This window comes from Rhinopithecus bieti, unplaced genomic scaffold, assembly GCF_001698545.2.
Source record: "Rhinopithecus bieti isolate Rb0 unplaced genomic scaffold, ASM169854v2 scaffold_71, whole genome shotgun sequence".
Taxonomy (NCBI): domain Eukaryota; kingdom Metazoa; phylum Chordata; class Mammalia; order Primates; family Cercopithecidae; genus Rhinopithecus; species Rhinopithecus bieti.
In genome coordinates this window covers 1,362,113-1,384,391 of record NW_016803101.1, presented here as the reverse complement: position 1 = coordinate 1,384,391, position 22,279 = coordinate 1,362,113, and the positions used below count along the sequence as shown (strand labels likewise).

The following is a 22,279-nucleotide window of genomic DNA, read 5'->3' as shown; positions in this document are numbered from 1 at the left end:
AAAAAAAAACAAAAAACAGAACAGCAACAACAAAATCACTACCCAAACCAAAATAACTTAAAATACCATCTTAGCTTTCTGGAAAACTCAGTGCTTTATAAAATGTAGAATCTAAACTTTGCATACTGATTTTAATTTTTAATAGTTTTAAAACTTTTAAATACAACTTCTGTAAAAAGGATATGTGTTCATTGGTTAGATCTGGTTAAGAAAACTACAAAGAGAGAAAACTGCCTGAAGGGCTACCGCCAAGGAACTGTTAATGTATTTTTAGTCATCTTTCTTCATTTACACGTACCTACCAATGTATGAATAGAGAGTTAGTTACATAAAGGGATGATGTTACATGTATATGTAACTTTTTTAAAAAATGCAGTGTTACCTTAAGTATCTTTCCATGTCTGTAAATATAGATATTCATCATAGCTTTTTTTTTTTTTTTTTTTTTTGAGATGGAGTTTCGCTCTTCTTGCCCAGGCTGGAGTGCGGTGGCACAATCTTGGCTCACCGCAACCTCCGCCTCGCGGGTTCACGTGATTCTCCTGCCTCAACCTCCCAAGTAGCTGGGATTACAGGCATGCACCACCATGCCCGGCTAATTTTTTTGTGTTTTTAGTAGAGATGGGGTATTGGTCAGGCTGGTCTCGGAATCCTGACCTCAGGTGATCTGCCTGCCTCGACTTCCCAAAGTGCTGGGATTACAGGCATGAGCCACCGCGCCCGGCCCTCAGCATAACTTTTAATGGATTCCTAGCTTGCCATTGTATCATAATTTATTTAATGAGTTCTTGGTTTGTGGATTTTTTTTTTTGATAAAAAGCAGTGCTTAAATATGAACATCCTTACTTGCACTTGTATGCTTATTTCCTGAGGATGAAGACTTAGATGTGATACTGCTAGGGAAGGCAGCGTAATTTTGCACAGCTTAAGAGAGAGATTGGCAAATCTGTTCTCTGCAGGGCCAGATGGTAAATAGGTAGATGTATGGTTTCTGTAGCAATTATTCAAGTTTTTTATTTGGTAGGACCAAGCAGCTGCATATGTAAAGGAATAGGCAGGGCTCTATTTCAATAAAACTTTATTTACAAAAGTAGGCAGCAGGATAGCATTTGGCCCACAGGCTCGTTTGCCTACCCTGGACTTGAAACTAAATAGAAACTAATTTGGGATGAAAATTTATCCCTAGTTTGTTGTAAACTGCTTTTACAGTTTCTTAGAAACGTGTTCCTATCTCAGGGCAATGTAATGGGCTGATGACTTACTTTCTTTCCAGGTATGTGGTAGTGAATACTTAATTTTAAAGAACTTATTAAAGGAGCTTCACATACCGTCCCCTACTCCTGAAGCCTAGTACATTTTAAACTAAGAGATTATATACACCAGTATATATTTTTATTATTCTATACTTTTTTTTTTTGGAAATAGAGTCTCACTTGTCGCCTAGGTTGTAGTGCAGTGGCAATCTCGGCTCACTTCAACCTCTGCCTCCCAGGTTTAAGCAATTCTGTGCTCTTAGCCTCCCGACCAGCTGGGATTATAGGCATGTGCCACCACCCAGCTTTTTAAAATCTTACAGTAGAGACGGGCTTTCGCTATGTTGGCCAGGCTGGTCTTGATCTCCTGGCCTCAAACAGTCAACCTGCCTCAGCCTCCCAAGTGCTAGAATTACAGGCGTGAGCCACCGCGCCCTGCCACATTGTATACTTTAGATTTCAGCATATGTTGACAACTTGTTGGACAAGGAACGACCTCTTTAATTAATTAATTAATTTTATTTTTGTGTATTTTGAGATGGAGTCTCACTCTGTCACCTAGGGTGGAATTCAGTGGCGCAACCTCCGCCTACCTGGTTCAAGCGATTCTCTGACTACGGGCATGTGCCACCATTCCCGGCTAATTTTTGTAGTTTTAGTAGAGACGGGGTTTCACGATATTGGCCAGGCTGGTTTCGAGCTCTTGACCTCGTGATCCACCCGCCTCGGCCTCCCAAAGTGCTGGGATTACAGGCGTGAGCCACTGTGCATGGCAAACTATTTAATTTATATTGCAGGGCAGATGGGTATTTTCCCCCTTCTAGGAGGTAGCTTAGTTGGAGTCATGTTCTAGAGATATTCAGAAGTAAGCTGAAAGGAAAGTCCAGTAAGAGGAAAAGAATCATTTCAGCAGAAATATACCACAGATCAGCAGGGTGACATTGAGTTAGTTACTGAACCTTAATAGGCTAAATTATACTCAAAAAAATGCTCTGTGCATAAATAATAACATTTTTGCATCTTGAGTTTCTATAAAACAGGAATTATTGGCCCCTGCTTGCCTTACGGGTATTTGTTGAGGATCTGCTGGAATAATGAAATAGTTAAAATCACTCTATTTGTAACATTGTGTCACTGGTGCCCTTATGAATTTTAAGATATTTATTTATTATTTAGTATGTATTTGTTGACTATCTGCTATGTGTAAAGCAGTATGGCAAGTGCTGTTGGGAAATACAAAGAGAAATAAGTTAGTTCTTGATCCTAAGGAAAGAAAAACATGTATTTACAGTTCAAGGTGATATAGTGCTTAGAGCCCTAAGGAACATGGAGCACTTGGGATGATGAGATCCCTTTCATCCAAGGGTATCAGGAAATTTAATGGAAGAAGTGGCATCAGGAAATAGGGACATTTTCAAAGGGAGAATACAGGCGAGGGTATTCCAAAAAGAGCAGCATGAGAACTGTTTCAGGTTAGGAAAGTCCAAATCAGTATGCAAGAGACATAAAATATTCTAATTAGAGTGTCTATCAAGCATTTTTCATGAAGAAGGAGGAGAAGATAAAGCTGGAAAGGCAGGTTAGAGCTAGATTGTAGAGGACCTGGAAAGAACTGTAATTGGTAATTGGTGGGGAGCTATAAACATGATCTAGGAGAATGTGTTTGACAATTGGAGGGGTGGTGTATAGCACTAGTTGGCAAGTATGGAATGATAAAGTCAGGATTATTGCTAAAGGGTTATTTTAGAGGTCTGAGCATGCACTTGTTAGAAATATTCTGGAAGGTGTGTGGGGGACAGCTGAGGGGATTGAAAGGGCAGAATGGACAAGGCTATCAGAACTGACTGGGTTTAGGAAATAAGGAGAAGGCTTTTAATAATGATATGTAGTTCTGAGTCTTTGTTAATGGGATTATGGTAATAACATTGAAAAATATAGCAAAATTCAGGGAAAGCTGTAGTAAAGAAAGGAGACCACTGAACCTATTTGCTTTGCTTGTTTAGCTTGAGATGTTAACTGGATGCTTAGAAAATTCTAGTGAGAGTTTGAAAATGCAGGACTGAAATTTACATGAGAGGTAAGGGTTAGGGATTTAGGAGCCCTGTTCACACAGAGGTACGTGACAGGTGAAACTTGAGAAGAGCTTCACATCACTAATGAGAATGCATGAAAGAGAGAAATTGTGGCCACATGATATGGCTCGTGCCTGTAATCCCAGTACTTTGGGAAGCCACAGCAGGAGGATCACTTTGAGGCCAGGAGTTCAAGACCAGCCTGGGTAACTTAGCAAGACCCCCATTTCTATCAAAAAAAAAAAAAAAAAAAAAGAAAAAAAATTAGCTGAGAAAAATCACTTCTCAGCTAAATTGCAGGGCAGATGGGTATTTTCCCCCTTCTAGAAGATTGCTTGGTTGGAGTCATGTTCTAGAGATATTCAGAATTAAACTGAAAGGAAAGTCTAGCAGTTTAAGGTTGCAGCAAGTCACAATTGCATACCACTGCATCCCAGCCTGGGTGACAGAGCAAGACTCTGTCTCAAAATAAAATAAAGAAAAGAAAATGGTATTTTAAGCATCACTTACCATTGGGTAAGTCAATTACATAAGTAGCTCTGTCTTTTTGTGAGGCAACTAATACCAAAAGAAAAGCAAAAAAGAGTATTTTACCATTTATAAAGCATTCTTTTGTCCACTAAGCTTCTCTTAGCTTCTAAAGCTACAGGTTTCAGGAGTAAAGTATGTTCAGTTTGGGAAAAAAATATTTTTAAAAGATCCCCAAGGAAAATATAACTCCCTTTTACTTTATCTTCTCTCCACTTCCTGAGAACCTCAGTAACAAAGATGTTACTGGCAGGAGGGGTTTTTATTCACTTTTTACCTGTCTAATACAGACAGAGTGAGATGTCTTTACAGAGTGAGATGTTGGTAGATAAGGATTTTTTGCCCTGGTGTATGCTCCTTCTTCTTTCTCTCCATTGTTTTAAGTTACATCTTTTCTAAAACTAAGTTATCATCTATACATCTAATACAGAATACTGCAGCTTTTCATCTCCCCTAGTTCTCACCCCAGTTGAGATCCATGCATTTGGGATGGGGGTGGGGGTATCCCTTAGAAATCAGCTTTGTATGCCTTTGCACATTTTCTCTTTTAGTCTGGGGTCCTCAGTAGGCTTGGAGGGGGAATTGTGTAGTACACAGTATGACTTATGTTTGACTTGGGAAAATTTTTCCTGTATGGAACAGCAGGACTGAATCTGCTTTCTCATTTCCTTTCTTCTTTTTAACATTACCTATGTTCAAGCTTTGCATGCAAAGAAAACCGTGTTGATTCATTGATCTTCGACATGCTACATTATGAGCCTTGGCGTAAGGTAAAGGCTCCCCTGGCTCCCCTGTTTAGAGCATTCGGAATTCCTCTGGTCTGTTGGTACCATCTGTGGCCTTCCTTCAGGCTCAGTCTTCATAGTAAGTCTGACTCATGTCAAATGGGGCAAGGTGCTAGTCCAGAGTAATTTGCATCTCTAGCCAACCACTGTGCATTTACTCTAGTACTAAATGCTCATTGTATTTGTCTCTTAATCTGTATATGCTACTTAAAACTTTTTTTAAAAAAAAATCACAATTGGTTTAATGTAGGTGGTTCAATGAGTAGTTTGTGAAGTTGAATTTTTGGGAGCTAATATTTGTTCTTTCCCTTTCTGATGCCTCAACAACACATTCTTCTATTTCATTCAAATTCACTATTCTGCTTTTTTTACGTATGTTTTTCAATCACCCTTTTCCCTTTGGTGTTAAGTTTAGTGAGGGAGGAAACCCTTTCAATTTGTTCCATTTTTGTGCTTCTGATGAAGTAAGAGCAACTCAAAACGGGTGTATTTTCTTACCAAGTAAACTCTTTTCTAAAAAAAATGCCAAACCCTCCCCCCAGAATAAAGCATTTAGTAGCTTGATGGTCATTACTTGAAGGCAGCCTCTTTCCTCACTAGAGGTAAATACATCTTCACTCTTGATTGCCGCGGAAAGGTAGGTGGAGAAGCTGAGTGAAGCAAACCCAATGACTGAGTTCAAGTTGACCTGGATCATTTTAAAGTGCTTTTCATGTAAATGCTACAGTTAATGTCTGTCCCCACATAATTTCTTTCTAATGTTTGCAGCAGATGTGGAGTTGGCCTTACCACTGCTCAAGTTGCTTGCTCATTTTGGCTGTTTCTCTAAGCTTTTCCTTTCCTGGCTTCCTTTCTTTTCTTTACAGAGTGAGATGTTGGTAGATAAGGACTTTTTGCCCTGGTGTATGCTCCTTCTTCTTTCTCTCCATTGTTTTAAGTTATATCTTTTCTAAAACTAAGTTATCATCTATAGAGCTTTTGCCTTATGGTTCCTTTTTGGTTTTCTAGTTTACATGGGCTAGTGAGCCTCAAACTTTAATGCTAGTCAGCATCACATGGAGGGCTTGTAAACACAGGTGAGGGACTCCACCTCCAGTTTCTGTCACAGTGGGTCTCAGGTGGGGCATGCAAATGAGTTGCAGACATGCTCTCAGATGATGATCACAGTAATCTTTGGCCAAGAAGCATGCCTTGGGCACTGACTGGGACTATTGGTTTTGTCTGTCAGTTTGCTGCCCACCCCCAGAGGGTTGGGTTCTTCAGATTTTATTCATGCATGTTCTCTGGAAACTCTTTACTTTTTAATTATTTATAGGCCAAGCTGCTAGCATAAGAGAACTCAGAAAATTACCTTATATTTTAATTGTGAAAGGGTTGGTTGCAGGAGGGGCAGATGTACAGCTTCTTGCCACTCTCACTCCCTCATCCTCCAGTGAAGTCTTTTTTTGTTTGTTTGTTTTTTTGAGACTAAGTCTTACTGGGTTGCCCAGGCTGGAGTGCAGTGGTGTGATCTCGGCTCACTGCAACCTCTGCCTCACAGGTTCAAGCGATTCTTCTGCCTCAGTCTCCCAAGGTAGCTGGGATTACAGGCGCCTGCCACCATGCCCGGCTAATTTTTGTATTTTTAGTAGAGATGGGGTTTCTCCATGTCGGACAGGCTGGTCTCGAACTCCTGACCTCAGGTAATCCACCCGCCTCGGCCCCCCAAAGTGCTGGAATTATAGGCATGAGCCACCACGCCCAGCACCCAGTGAAGTCTTTAACAGTAAGTCCCTCTGAGCCGAGAGCGATCTTTTCAGTCATTCTAAACACAGCATCACTCTAGGAAGCCTTCTGAAAGGTGGTTGAGTTGGCCCTTGGCCCCTAAGTGAGACCAAGTCACTCTATTTTTAGTTTCCCCTGTTGCTTATAATATTCCTTTGACCCTTGTGACTTGCTTTCCTTTCCCCCATATGGCTTCCACGATGGTCTCAAAGTTCTCAGCCCTCATTGGATTGGTATGCCGTGGTGATGCTTTTGTGGGCTGGGGGCAAAGTAGCATTTACAGATATACTGTGTACCTACTGAATGCTTAGGTGCTTTACATGTGTCATTTCATTCAACCTTGCCAACCCTGCACAATAAATGTAAGTATCCTCATTTTACAGATGCAGGAAACAAGGCTCTGAGATAAGTGAGCAAGTTTACAAGATATTGCAGTAGAGATTTAAACAGAGGTCTAATTGCAAATCTAGAACTCTTTCAGTATTTCCTGTCTTTGAGATAGCAGGAGTTGAGCGTTGAGGATAGAAAATAAGTTAACCTGGGTGTGGCATACTTGAAATTGCATTTAATGTCAATTGTCAGAGTTGACAATATATTTGCCCATAAACAACAACCTGGGGTGTTCTGTTTCCAAAATAATGTATTACAAGAATGATTGGAAACCAATATATAAAATAATAGAGTTCTGTACCTTTTTTTCTTGAATATAAGAACCCGCCGGGTACGGTGGCTCACGCCTGTAATCCCAGCACTTTGGGAGGCCAAGGTGGGTAGATCACTTTAGGTCAGGAGTTCGAGACCAACCTGGCCAACATGGAGAAACCCCATCTCTACTAAAAGTACAAAAATTAGCTGGGTGTAGTGGCGGGCACCTGTAATCCCAGCTACTCGGGAGGCTGAGGCAGGAGAATCACTTGAACCCAGGAGGCAGAGGTTGCAGTGAACCGAGATCATGCCACTGCACTCCAGCCTGGGTGACACAGTGAGACTCCATCTTCAGAAAAAAAAAAGGCTGGGCACGGTGGCCCACGCCTGTAATCCCAGCACTGTGGGAGGCCGAGGCAGGCAGATCGCGAGGTCAGGAGATTGAGACCATCCTGGCTAACGCGGTGAAGCCCTATCTCTACTAAAAGTACAAAAAATTAGCTGGGCGTGGTGGTGGGTGCTTGTAGTACCACCAGCTACTCGGGAGGCTGAGGCAGAAGAATCGCTTGAACCCAGGGGGCATAGCTTGCAATGAGCCAAGATCGCGCCCCTGTGCTCCAGCCTGGGTGACAGAACGAGACTCTGTTTCAAAAAAAAAAAAAAAAAAAAAAAAAAAAAAAAGCTAAAACCCAGGTAAAACAAGAATGCAGGAAGTACCGTGAAAATCTGTGCAATGTAGGATGTTTTTCAAGTAAAGCACTAAGCGATATTCATGAGAGACTAGCGAAGTCATTGAGAGAACTTTGTCTTAATTTCCCTTCTGTCCATTTTTATCAAATGTAGAGGGAGACCATAGTGATAGGTCTCAGTTTTCTCATTTAGAAATAAAAAGAGTACAATGGAAATTTCCCCTCTTCCTTACTTGTCTGATATGGGAATTAATAAATATTATGTGTAAAGTCCTTTGAGCACTCTGGAAGAAAGATTCTATGTAATTTTAGCATTATTCATGGTCCATTAGGCTCCTCAGGGTGTCACCAAGGAAGAGAGATTTTACCTTTTATCCCATATTTCACAGTATAAAACAAGGTGTTTTGTTGTTGTTTGTGACTGTGAAAATCTCCTGTAATTGTACCTGCAGAGGTTGCTCCTATCACAGAGCCCAGGACACTCTTCTTTGGCAGCTCCCCCTGAGCATCAGTTTCTGAGGAAGAGCAAGAGTGAAGCTTAGTGAAATAGCTCCTGGAGCCTCTGAGGACGTCGTACCTGCCCCACCCCCCACCCCGGCATCCCCCAACCTCCGTCATCTTCTGTGTCTCTCAAGCTATTCCATAACAGAATCACATACTGATTGAATCTTTTCTGTTTTCTTTTATCTTATGCTGATCCTATAGTTCATTGCTCTGAGATGACTCCAGAGGAAATCTGTGTCTCTTTCAGGCACTGGCACCTGTCCTATCTAGTTCCTCTCCTATAAAATATCTCCCATCCTTATCGTGTTCCTTTTGATACAACTCTGTCTCATCTGAGGACTGTATAACAATGAATGTATTTCTGGTCATTCCATATTTGAAAATGGATAAATACTGTGTTGTATTTATTTATTTATTTAAGACAGGGTTTCACTCTGTCACCCAGGCTGGATAAATGCTGTGTTGTTACTATGTATATATGTATGTATATATGTATGTATTTGAGACAGGGTTTCTCTGTCACCCAGGCTGGAGTGCAGTGGCACACTCATAGCTCCTTTTAATTTTGTACTCTTGGTCTTAAGTAATCCTCCTAGGATTAGGAGGGTGTGCATGTTACCACACCCAGCTAATTTTTCTTTTATTCTTACTTTTCTCCCTGTGTTGCCCAGGCTGGTCTAGAACTCCTAGTCTCCTGCCGTGGCCTCCCTAAGTGCCAGGATTACAGGTGTGATCCACCACATCCAGCTTGACGCTGTTTTGATTTACTAGTTGCTTTCTGTTCGGGGAGCAATGGGTTCCTTCTTCGGCCTTAGGTTCTATATTCTTGGTCCTTCTGAGTCTTAGCCTGGGGTCCTGTGGTAGAGAAAGTTTAGGCCCAGAATTTTGTCTTCTAGTTAAATTGTAGGCTGAATAATGAAGATAGAATTTAATTGCATACCCTGCCACGTAGCTCACCTTCCTGTGTTTCTGCTTTTGTATTCATTTATTTGGCAGCAGTATGTTTAGCGTGCATCTTCATCTTTACAGTGTTGAGTAATTTGTTTATTTCTTTATCTGCTCTTTCTCACAGGCACTCCTGGTGAGCTTATTGTCAAATCTACTTCACTTAATGGTCTTCCTGAACTCTTTGTGTTATCGGAGTGATTTTTCCTCTTGCCGCTTGGCATTGTATAACCCCTGAAATTAGGCTGGAGTGCTGTTGGGTCCTCCCTTTGGCTTGGAATCTGGCAGTGCTTGTACCTAGCCATGTCGCTCAGGAGCCCTCTGATGGGGCTTTATTTCTGTTTATCTCTCTCCCTCTTTTTTTTTTTTTTTTTAGACTTAGGTTGTATGTCATTCTTTTCCAAGGTCTTTGTCCCTTCAACACTGCCAGACTGAAGCCACCAAAACACATACACTTCAGAACTGATCTGGGCTTGGGGCCAGCTTGACTGAGGAGACGGGAGCTCACATGGAAGTTAGTTTGTTTATTTAGGCTGTGACTTTCATAGTGTCTATCCGGCAGATGCCTACCTGCATGTTTAATATTTAAAAGTAAAATGGAAATTTCAAGTGGACCCGGGCTCTGCAGGAGGCGTCCCTGACCATGAACCCTTTTCTTTGTAACATGATTCTTTTCTCAAGTTACCATTTCTGTGCCTTTTTCTTTTTCCCTTTGTCCCGTTCCTACCACCCATTTTTCATGGCCATTCATCTTCAGATATTTTCAACAGTAGCTCCCATTTACAACCTGAAGCTTTTTATGGCTTCTTTTCAGGAGTCTGGTCCGTAACAGGATTTTTTTGTGTGTGATCTCAGTAAACAAAGAACGCGTGTATGTGTGTGCGTGTGGTGTGTGTGTGTAGGAAGCCTGCCATATTTCCTCTCTGCCCCACAGAAAATGTGTTTTCTGGAAGCCCTTTTGACACTGAAGTGAATGCCCACTAGCCCTCCCTTGTTGAATTCTCCTGAGGGGAGAGAGACAGACCTTTATACTTGTTGTCATATCTTTTGTTTCTGCTGATTATACACAAAGTAAGTTATAAATAGCTCTCTCACACACCATGATTCCTTTGAGGTATGTATGTACAGGAGAGTAGATACATACGTACTCAGCCTCCTCTTACCCTGGGGATTTCAGAGTGTCCCTTTTAAGGCCTCTGACTTCCTGTTACAGCACTAAGATAATGAAATTTACATCAGTTGTAGACAGTTATTCCATAATTAAACCTGTGGCATAATGTTTAGAAATATTAGCTGAACAGTTCACCCTTGTTTTTGTTTTTAAGTTAAATGATTTTATTACTTTAAAAGCAACATATACAATCACACAAAAAGAATAAAAGTTAAGTACCTGTAATCTTAATCACTGTGAGCATTTTGGAAAATCTTTGTAGAACTTTGTACTATATAGTATGTCATTAAAACAGGCACTAGATGCTAGCACAGAGGAAAAGTGGATAAAATGGAATTCCCCAAATCAGTTTAAAATTAAATAATGGTTAGACACACCCCATATTTTATTATCCTAATTTACAATAGAGTGATAATAAGGAGTTAGACAATTGATACCTGATTTTTCTTCAGTCATTTTTTGATTGCTTATAGCTGGCTAACTTCTGAGGCTTCTAAATCAAAAGGTGGAATGAGATGTACTAAATTACAACTAATTAGGTTATCAACTTTTATCTCTTTTGTATCTTCCTTAGTATGTTTTGAATTCAGAAAGAGATACGGTTTGCCTCTCCATTCTGAAGCATTTCTCTAACTGATGATGCTGATTGTGGTGGATGGGGGAGAGTGTGGTATATTTTTAGACCATGAACCCTTCAGTGAACTTCGTGAACCAATTTTTTTTTTTTTTTTTTGAGACGGAGTCTCACTCTGTCGCCCAAGCTGGAGTGCAGTGGCCGGATCTCAGCTCACTGTAAGCTCCGCCTCCCGGGTTCACGCCATTCTCCTGCCTCAGCCTCCCGAGTAGCTGGGACTACAGGCGCCCGCCACCTCGCCCGGCTAGTTTTTTTGTACTTTTAGTAGAGACGGGGTTTCACCGTGTTAGCCAGGATGGTCTCGATCTCCTGACCTTGTGATCCGCCCTCCTCGGCCTCCCAAAGTGCTGGGATTACAGGCTTGAGCCACCGCGCCTGGCCTCGTGAACCAATTTTGATTTGAATCTCTAGTTCCTCATTTTTCAGAATATGGGAGTCCACTTCAAAGATTCTTGTGGATATATTTTTCTGCTCGGAAATCCTAGCACTCTGAGTTTGAAAATGTACTCACTTCCCTACTAGTTCTTTTTTGTGATTATGATTGTTGAAACATACTGGTAGTTTGCCACCGTTTCCCCCCAACTTACTCACAGAACTTTATGTTTTCTCTTAGAAACTGTGTATTTCTAAGTGTCTCAAGTTGTAATTGCATGTAATTTTAGTTGTTTAACTTTCTCCTTCCCTCTTGAGAATGTTTATAAAGTACATTCTGTGACTGTGAAGATAAAAAGAACTAGAAACTTAGTGTTTGTGACGTAGTCAAATCATCTTAAGGTAAGTAGGAATTTGTTTTGTGTATGTGAGATCGGATGAGGTTTACACTTAATTTGCAGTATATGGCTTACTGAATCTGCCTTTGTTAAGTCGCATTGATTGAGGTTTTATAAGAAGGTTTTGGGGGATTCATTTTGATTTGGAATATTGTAAGGTTAATTTTTTTTCTTTTCCCTTCTGTTGCTCCCTGGGGAGAATTACTGTTGCAGAACTCATTAGTGGCCCTCCATATGTCACCTGAGGGGTAGAATCAGCATTATTTCTATGTGTGACCCAACACAGATGCACAGTGTCCCCGTACTTCTTGCTGCCCCATTTCTTTCTCATTCCTCAGTTAAGAGGATAAATTCTCTTTTTTGTTGCTTGTGTTGTCCTAGACCAAGGAGCAAGTAGTAGGTCTTGATTTCTGTTAGCACCTTTTTCCTTTGTTGTCTTCTTTGTAATTTTTCATATGAAACATCAACAAATACCTCTAGAATGGATGTCACTAAATGTAGTTATTACATTTTTTTTTTTAATTAACTTCCTTGAAATGTATTCTGAACCTTTCTTTGCTTTCTCATTTCTTAAGTTTGAATCCAGGCTTTGCAACTCAATAACATGTGACTCTGAGCTAGTTATTTACCTACTCAAAGCCTCAGTTTTTTCGTTTGTAGACTGGAGATACTCATACTCCGTAAGAGTGTTGAGAGGAAAATGAGGTTTAATCTACATGTAAGATGCCCACATAGTGACTGGCACATTGGCCTCCACGTGTGAAACTCTTGGGTAAAGAGTGGTTATAAACTTCAAAGACAGATGACACTCTGTCCATTTTACCTTATGAGCCTAGTAAAGAATAAAAGACTTGGAAAGAATGAGAGAACTGGACCTAAAAATGTTTGAAGCGTTGACTGAGTGTGGGTTTTTTTTTTTTTTTTTTCCAGTGATATTCACTAGTGAACTTGCAAGGTGGGGTATACTGAACATTGTTTAAGTTTGAATGAGTGTACTGATATTTGGGTGAAAAGAAAGAGGGAAGAACCTTCTAAGCTAACATGCATGGCTGAAAACTGATGTCTGAACAACGCAAATTGATTAGCACAGATGATTTTAATTGGAGTTTTAAAAAAGTCAAAGAAAACAAAACAGAGGAGTGCTTTGATAGGGAAAGAAGACAAAGGTGAGATGATGCTTAGTTGATGTATTGAGTTTAGGGACATATAGACAGTTATATGATTAGTGAGGGTAGTATAAGTCTGGAAATAATGACGAAGAGTTAGAAATTTTTAAAAAGCAGAAAACATGTTTAGGTCGAATCTAAAACCTTGTTTAATCTTAAAAAATCTGAAATGAAATAAGCAAGGGACAGTAGGCAGTATTTAGGGATGATATTGACTAATTATAATAACTTAGTTTTGAAAAAGGGATTTTAGTGGCTTTCAGTGTAGAATTTTAGATATAGAGAAATGTTCATGAAGTTTTAACCTTTTTTTTTATTATTAGGACAGATATATAAAACAAGGTTTTTAAACTTAAAGATAACATGTTTAAATGACTGTTAATAATAAATATTGATAAATAGAAGTCTGCCTGTGCTAGCCTACACCAGGAACAGGAAAAATAAATTTGAATAAATATTTTAAGAATGTGAAGGAACTTAAGCATTATAGAATATATTGTTTTAGGCCGGGCGCGGTGGCTCACGCCTGTAATCCCAGCACTTTGGGAGGCCGAGACGGGCGGATCACGAGGTCAGGAGATCGAGACCATCCTGGCTAACATGGTGAAACCCCGTCTCTACTAAAAAAAAAATACAAAAACTAGCCGGGCGAGGTGGCGGGCGCCTGTAGTCCCAGCTACTCGGGAGGCTGAGGCAGGAGAATGGTGGGAACCCGGGAGGTGGAGCTTGCAGTGAGCTGAGATCCGGCCACTGCACTCCAGCCTGGGCGATAGAGCGAGACTCCGTCTCAAAAAAAAAAAAAAAGAAAGAAAAATAAATTTGAATAAATATTTTAAGAATGTAAAGGAACTTAAGCATTATAGAATATATTGTTTTAATTCCTACATAAGAAAACTAAAGGAAAGAGGAAAAGAAAAAATTTTTGTTACCAATGTGAAACAAATTATCTATTTTGGTCTTTTCCCGTTCCTGCATTTCCTTTCTTCTTTCCCCTTCCTCCTGTCTGTGGATATTTATTAGGTGCCTACTGTGTGCTGCATGCTGTGATTACAAGGAGGAACAAAATTTATGTTGCTTTTTTCTTCTTGGAATTTACCTTCTGGTAGTTAATAAACTTTGTTATATGGTGTTCACTATATATTTGACATACTAAGTGTCAGATACATGTCAAGCCACGATGACCTGTTGTAGACCCGCAGTTGGGATTTCCTCTCTCAGCCTGGGTCAAGTGTGACTGTGCAGTTCTCAGCAGCCTCCATACACAGCATCTAATGTGGCTGTATTCCCTCAGGTTCCATTGGCATGTACTGGCAGAGTGCTGGGGGCAGACTTCTGCCCAAACCTGGAGGAGCCAGACCACAGGCTGGAAGTCCAGGTTGGAGTCTTAACTGTTTTCTCAGCTGGGGGTGGTGTGACAGAAACTGTGGTCCTGGAAAGCCACTTGGGTATGTCAGTGCCATCAGGAAAAGACAACCATTGAGACAGGTGTGAAGAGGGACTACTGTAGTGTATGCACAGCCAAAGGTCCTTTTCAGGACGAGTTGTCTGTAACTGTAGATCATTTGTTTGTTCAGTCAAGAAATATATACATACTGTAGTAAGTACATGGTCTCTGAAGGTTGACTACCTAGAGTTGACACAAGTTGCTGTGAGACCTTTGGCAAGTCACTTAATTTAAGTGAGCCTTAGTTTTCTCATCTGTAAGATGGAGATGTACCATACAATGTGATTATGAGAATTTAAAGGACCTAACATATATTCAGCAGTTAGTACAGGACCTGGCACATAATAGGTACCCAGTAAATATTAGCTTTCACCTTCTAAGACTTTCATTATCATGTGCTAAGGACTGTGCTAGGCACTTGGGGATATATGTGAGTAAGTCATGCTTCCTACAATATGGTCTCCTAGCTCAGGAGAACAGCAGCCATTCAACTGGGTGCTTATCAGAAAAGTAGAACTTAATGATAAATATCTTCTTCATGGGTTGGAAGAAGTGTCTTGTGGTGTAATAGGAGTATATTAGCAAAGTACTTTTTTTTGGTGAAACTGTTGAATTGAAATTCAGTTCATTTTGTGTGGTCTTGAGACATTAGAAGTGGTTTGGTGTATTGCAGATTAAAAATGTAAATATGACATTTTGGCTAAAGGCATGCCTCCATTTCCATGTACTTTATAATATTTAAGGAATGTGTGTGCCAATGCAAAGATGCAGGCTGAAGTTTCAACATGGATAGCATTCCCTAGCATGAGGAAACCCATACTTTTTTTTAGAACCTCCATTTGGCCTCATTTTCTAAATTTTCAGGCTTATAAAATGAGCATAGTGAGCTCAGGTTTAAAACATTTTTACTGATTTAGAACCACAAATGAGAAAAGAGAACTGTTTAAAAAATGGACTTCTACACAGTGAGAATGAGGGTGGAAGTGGTGGTTGGAGGAGGTTTCAGTTTTTATGGTACCGAAGGGTATGCCATCTCTAGCACACCTGCTCTTGGCCTAGGGAAGACCACCTGAGCTCTGCTGTGCCCCAAACTGGTCCTGTCTGGGTGGTGTATGGCTGTGACAAACAGAAAAGCAGGTGGGACACATATGAGACACGATCATGTATTTCCTAGTTCTAGAAAGTTAACAGCTTGTGTGTGACACGCAAATGCAGAGTGATGGAAGACTTTTTGTGGAGAGTAGTCTGATCCTTGACCTTTTTTGGGTAGGACGAGTGATGTTCTTCAAACACATCACCTGGAATGGTCTGTCATGGGTGATTGTTGGAAATCTGTTTTTAAACCTTGAGTTACAGTGAAAAGAAAAATGGGTTTTGCAGATGTGAGTGTGTGAGATAAAACTGGAAAAAAAAACCTATTGAGTACATTGACACACTACGGGAGAAAATGTAGAAAATGTTATATTTACAAGTTAAAGTAACATTCTGGTTGTAGATAAACCAGATTGTGGGCTTGATAGTTCAGCAAGGACCTTGCAAAAAAGACCAAGTTCCTGGACAAAGTAAAGAAAGTGGTATTATTGGATTCCTCATTGCGGAACATCATTTTGGTGGACTGTGTGGAAATACTGAATCTGTTAAAAGATGATCAACTATGGAGAGTTGGTCAAGTAGCTGGGACCCACTTGAACCATTTATTCCTCTCTTCTTTTTCCTCTGCCTTCCTAAATATGGCTTTTGCACATTTTAGAAATACCTAGTACATATCCATATTATGTCCGTCATAATAAACTTGATGCTTAATATACTTTTCACCAGCTATCTATTTCAGGAGTATTTTTCAGCTTAGACTGTTTTCATTTTGCCATGGCATGTGTCCTAGTCGTTTTAAATTTTTTCCTAGAGAATGAACCATTTCTTATTGTTCAGCACAGCTATATACTCTAGGGAACTCACTATAGGACTTGCCAGTCATCTCCTCCTCGTGCTTGTATCATAGGCTTTCCCCCAGGGCTAGGCATTATCATCACTAGAGGATTTGCTGCTTGGCCTCTTGATTGTGAGAATAACCTCCCATACACCTCAATTTAGGAGCAGCGGTTTGTTTATATTCTTTCTTAGAAAGGATTTTTGTTTAGACATACAGCCCTCAAATATGGTTTACTTTTATATTGTAGCTGACATATGTTCTCATGACTGGTGGAGCCCCTTTCTGCTCTTTGCTCTCTTCCTTTTAAACCTTTGCCTTTTATTCCTAAAATTTCAGATTTCTTAGCAGCTTTATTTTTCCATAATCCCAAGATCCCCTACTCTGTTATGAATGTATCTTTGGTTTTGAATGACTGTCATCCTTCAAGTCTGTGCCTGACTTGACTTTTGCAAGGGCATCTGCTGTGTTTTGTGTTAATATTGCTTGATTCAGAAAAATAACTGGAAATCAAGATTTTGATTCTCTAACTTTGTTTATTTTCCCCAGTGGCTTTTGAAGTGGATTCTCCAGTTTGGGAGGTTAACTGATGAATAGTAGCAAAGAATTATACTCTTATGCAATCATCTTCTAAGAAATGGTTATTCTAATTTAGAATCTACTTAATTGGTGATATTTTACTTTTATCAGAGAAAAGTTACCCTGTTAGTTCAGTTGTGCCTCATGTATTAAGTTGTTACATTTAGCTTAGCACAGTTCTTTCCTTGGTTGGGAATTCAAGATGTGAGGTTTGACTCGGTATTTTTCAATGCTGAAGTGCTTAGAAAATTAGAGTAAATAATGAACCAATATTTCAGTACTAGATTAGACACAATTTACTGTGATGTTTTATAAACCACAGACTCCTTTCTTCTGTGAATGCGTGAAGGATCACTTTTTTTCCAGACATACTGGGGTGCAAGTGTAAATTTCCATAAAATTTAAATGAGGTGCTTCCTGTAATTAATGAACAATTGTGGCTGCTCTCTGGTCTGCATTGTAATTAACCGTGATCAGGCTTGTTTAGTGATGACACTGTTCCTGTAATAATTTGACAAGCTACTGTGAATTTGCCAGGTTATTAAACAACCTGCAGCATTCACTTCTGGAATCACGGGGATGAGCTCGGCTGCTGCTGCTAGTTAAATGCAGCATAAGGGGGAACCAAAAGCTGCTCATTGAAGTCTGTCGATCACTATGAACAGATTTAAATTCCTATGATGTTGGAGAAGTTAATTACTTTTGTATAGGGTGTCTTGAAAACTTTTTATTACATGATAAACCTACTGGGGCAAAGCTGGTCATGTTTATGAACTCACAATGAAGCCAGCAAATTTTCTATATTTTTTAACACCAGTATGAACTAAACAAAATCTGAAGTTCCCCTTACCACCTTATTAAATAGGTATAACTTATTTTTTTTAAAAAGGTTGTTTCCTTCACAGATACACCCACAACATCCCCCCAAATATAAGTTCACTCTCTCTTTTTTTTTTTTTCTGTTCCAAATAGATGACCTTGTGCCAAACAAAGTCGTGTTACAGGTAGAGCCGTCTAAGTGGACCAGTAGCCTTATATCCTTGGTCACCAGTGCACCGGTCCCCCAACCCCCTCTTTCAGGTTAAGATCTGTTCAAAACGTTACTGTCTAGTTACTGTGGTGTCTTTCATTCAGATTCTGTTTATTGACTAAACCACAAGGATTCCTGCCCAAAGTACCAGGCGGTCTATGCTTGACTGATTTTGATTTTCTAACATCAGCCCTGGGGTTTATTTGAAAAATGTACATACACTGCAGCTTTAACAAGTCAAGTGACTGCATGTTTTTGACCATGAAGTAGAGTATATCTGAAGATCATTAAATTTAGTGGGGGAAGGGAGGGGTAGGGAATAAGTATAGTAGTCATTGTACCATTGCAGAGTGAGTGAGTGTGTGTGTGTGTTTGTGTGTGTGTGACACATGGTTTTTGTCTTTTCATCTTCTCCAAGAGCCAGAAAGTTTCCTGCAGTTCTCTTTCCAGCTATTGACAAATGATTGCCAGATGTGAGATCTTTGCAGTGCTCTTTCCCTCAGCAAACCTGCAGCGATGGGATATTTGATTCTCCCTTGCCCATTTCATCTCCTTTCCACATCTGCCAGGGACACACAAGCAATACATCCCTACATGAGAGTTTAAAGTTTATTCAGCTCCTTTTTCCCCTCCGATAAAATGTTTGGAGACAACAGAATGAGGTCCATATGACTCTCTCCTGACTTCACCGTATGAAATTAATTGTTTATTTTACTTATCTACCTCTCAGTAATTGAAGTATTTCATTTTAGTTTCAGTCCATGGAAAATTTGACGTAACTCTGGGAGTGCTAAGAGTTTCCTATTGTCTGCTTGCTGCAAGTATGCCACCATCTCAGCTTCCCTTTGAGTGCCTCAATTCTGATAAAAACTAGACTGTTTCATAGGACTTCCCAGTAAAGTAATTTTAATCAACAGCTGTCAAAATATTAAGTGTGGAGTGTTTGGTAAAATTCAGTAGTCATTTAGAATTGAAAAAGCCACCTAAGAGGGAGAAAATTCAACTTGTTGGGTTTGATTGGTTTATTCTGTGTTTGTGTCCATTGTCAAAATTCATATGGATGAGGCTCTAGTTTTAATCACAAGTAGCTTAAGAAGAGAAAGTACACTGAGTTTTGGAGGAATGTGAAGTTAGCCTGTGTAGGCCACACACATAATCACTAACATGCACAGAAGCCTTTTGCATCTGCTTGGAATCTGTATTGATACTGATTTTTTTTTTCTCGTCTCAGTTTGAAAATATTTTCCAAAATGCCCTTATAGCTCATGTTCATACTATAGGGTGGGCTGACACAGGTGGCCTGTTTTCCTATTACACTTTTTGGCAAATGGAAAGGCCCCTTATTCCCTGAATAAGATCAACTTTTTTTTTTTTTAAACATTTAAAAAATAATCCATAAAATGTCTGCCACATGTTCTCTAGTTTATGGAAATGTTTTCTAAATTAGACTTGTGGAATTGGATTCTTATTGTGAAAGTATTAGTGTGTTTACTATTTCTGCTACCTTCTTAGCTGCCTGTGATTATGTGACTTTATATTTTTATATGAAATTTGAATGAGGAATATAATTATTATTTCTGAATTCCTGCACTGAGAAAAAATTTTTTCTTATTAAAGGAGGTAAATGATTATACCCACATCAGAATCAACATAGAAAAAGTGTGAAGTCTGTTTTTCAATATTTTCTTTAAAAAATTAACAAAACAATAATGACAAACCTAACAAGAACAACAACAAAAGCCCCTGAAAAGATTAAATCCTCCTAAACCGAAGTAAATGGCGGAAAACCATTTACCACAAGTTGCCAAAATGTTGTATGTTTCTATTGGTAGTTTTTACTGAGTAGGATAGAAGATAATCACAGCTTAACACGAGGACAGCGATTTCAAACTGTTTACCCTTAAAAACAAGATGAAGATCATGACGGAGGGGTTAAGTTTAAAAAACACTCCCCCTATACAAAACAAAATTACTAAGAACCAAACAGATCCCTGTGGAAAAGTTTATATGATTATTGTTCTGACTTTCCCTGAGGACTGACGCCATGGTAGGCACTCAGTGGATGCCAGTGGTGGAAGGTGGAGGCAAAGAGCCCTTTCATAAAACAACAAGGTTAGGAACTCCTCTGGCAGGAGCCAAGTTCCTCCGAGTTTAGATCACTTCACATAATTTGCCCTCGCTAATGCATTTGCTGGTTTCTCATGCCTTCCTGCCTTTTCCTCTCCATGGTTACTCTGGGAGACAGAGAGGTGCTAAGCAATGGAGGTGTCATCCGGCCCACGCACCTAGGGAATGTCCTTCAGAGGACGACTTGTCACCAGCCGTCAAAGAAGAGAGTGGCTTTGTGGTCTCTGAACATCTGGCAGCGCTGCACAGGAAGCTGAGGGGGTGTCATTAATTGTGATGAAATAATTTAAACCATCAGGAATAAATGAGGCTGTTAAGCTAAGTTCAGATTCCATTTGCCATGCACATGTGTCTAGCAGCCTGTGTGCAGTTAAAAAAAATTGAATTATATTAGCTCATGAGTAGAAGTGAAACAGATACTCTAAATGAAACAAGTTGCTGTATAGTGATGACATCGTGTTGAACCATTTCACAGAGTTACAGTTTGTAGGATCAGTATATCAAAAGCGGTATATTATTTAATGAATTTTTATATAAAACATTCCTACGGTATTGAATATAGTAAGGACCAGTGGTTTATGGGTATGTAGAGAAGGATGTGTAGGTGGATGGGTGGAAGGAAGCAAGCCACCAGGTAAAGGTGCAGTGGGGTGGGTGGGAGGTGCTTTGCCAGGCTGAATTGAGGCACAGTGTACCTTTCTATAGAGTCTGGCTGTGCTTGCAATATTAGGTGCCCTTGCTCTGCATACATAGTGCAGCTTGGAGGACAATTTCTCTCTGATGACCAACTATGAATGTTCCTTTGAGAGCTTCTGACACTTTGGGCACATCCATGTTGTTTTCTTGCTATTAAAAACAACCATCTTGGGCGATAGAAGATTACTCCTCAAGCAAGGGAACATATTTATAAGGCTTTGCACAATCAGTGAACACTGATTTCGATTGTAATTTTCAGGCACTATGGAAGGAGACATCCCCAAGTCCTTTACAAAGGAAAGACTGTCGGGTTTGGAATGTCAGGACAACTCTGAGGTTTTGTGCACTAAACGGAGCAATGGTGTGTAGGTTCCAAAGTATATTTGTAAAATAAAAGCCATTCCTTTACACACAAGTGAAGCTTTCAAACTTGAACTTTTATGTAAAAATAATCATGGAAATTTGAAAAAAAAAAAAAAAAAAAAAAAAGAGAAACCGTTTCTGTTTAGGTAAAGAAAGAATTTTTTAAAAATTACTGGAGAGGTAATCCCTCTGTCAGAAAACAGATACATGGCCAGGTGCAGTGGCTCACGCCTGTAATCCCAGCACTTTGGGAGGTGGGCAGATTGCCTGAGCTCAGGAGCTCGAGACCACCCTTGGCAACATGGTGAAACCCTGTCTCTAATTAAAAAAAAATACGGAAAATTAGCTGGGCATGGTGGCACGTGCCTGTAATCCCATCTACTTGGGAGACTAAGGCACGAGAATTGGGAGGTGGAGGCTGCCGTAAGCCGAGATTGCACCACTGCACTCCAGCCTGGGCGACAGAGCAACACTCTGTCTCAAAAATAGAAAAAAAAAAAAAAAGGAAAAGAAAGAAAACAGATACAAGTGATGGTCTGGAACTTGGGCAAGCTTTGGACAAGTGTTGTTTTGCTAAAATATTTTATCTCTCTCCCTTTGCCCCTTCATCCCTCCTTTACCTTATTGCCTGCCTTTTCACTGTCACTTGCTGCCTTTTTTCTTCCTCCTGTCTCTCCATTTTCTCTTTTCCTTTCCATTATTCTCACTTTTATTTTGCATCTTCTTATTTTGTTACAATTGATTCTCATCCTCTACCCTCACAGAAAGTGAACTGCAATTCCATTTTCATTTATAATGTTGGTTTTCCTGCTGCTAGTTCAAAGATTGATATCTACAATTACTTAGTTTGTAAAATTATAAAATTTAGGTTACATTTTGCGTAAAGTTGTGTGATCATTGGTGAATTTTTTAAAAGAAAGCAGTTGAATCTTGATTAAGCTTTTAAAAGGAATGCAGAATACTCATTGAGTTATCCTCTTCCCTGGACCTGAATGAAATTGTTGTTGGTGAAAGTCAGCTAGAAGTTTGTGGCTCTGGGTTACCCTCTCCCTTCTTACTCTGGACACAGGAGGAAGACATTCTGGTTGAAACACTTGTGTTTCCTCTAACTTTAGACATGTTTGAAGTTGAATAGAATGACCAGTAGTCAGGATGTTGCTACTCTTTGTGTGTGTGTGTGTGTGTGT

The 22,279-nt window shown here is 39.8% G+C and overlaps 1 protein-coding gene across 1 annotated transcript in view; it reads left to right on the top strand.

Annotated features, from left to right (window-relative positions):
• LOC108541016 (zinc finger protein basonuclin-2-like) overlaps positions 1 to 22,279 on the top strand; it is a 447,341-nt gene that overhangs the window by 175,611 nt on the left and 249,451 nt on the right. The window contains 1 exon segment of the mRNA XM_017890445.1: positions 14,218 to 14,301. Within this exon segment, the coding sequence (XP_017745934.1) occupies positions 14,218 to 14,301 (84 nt within the window).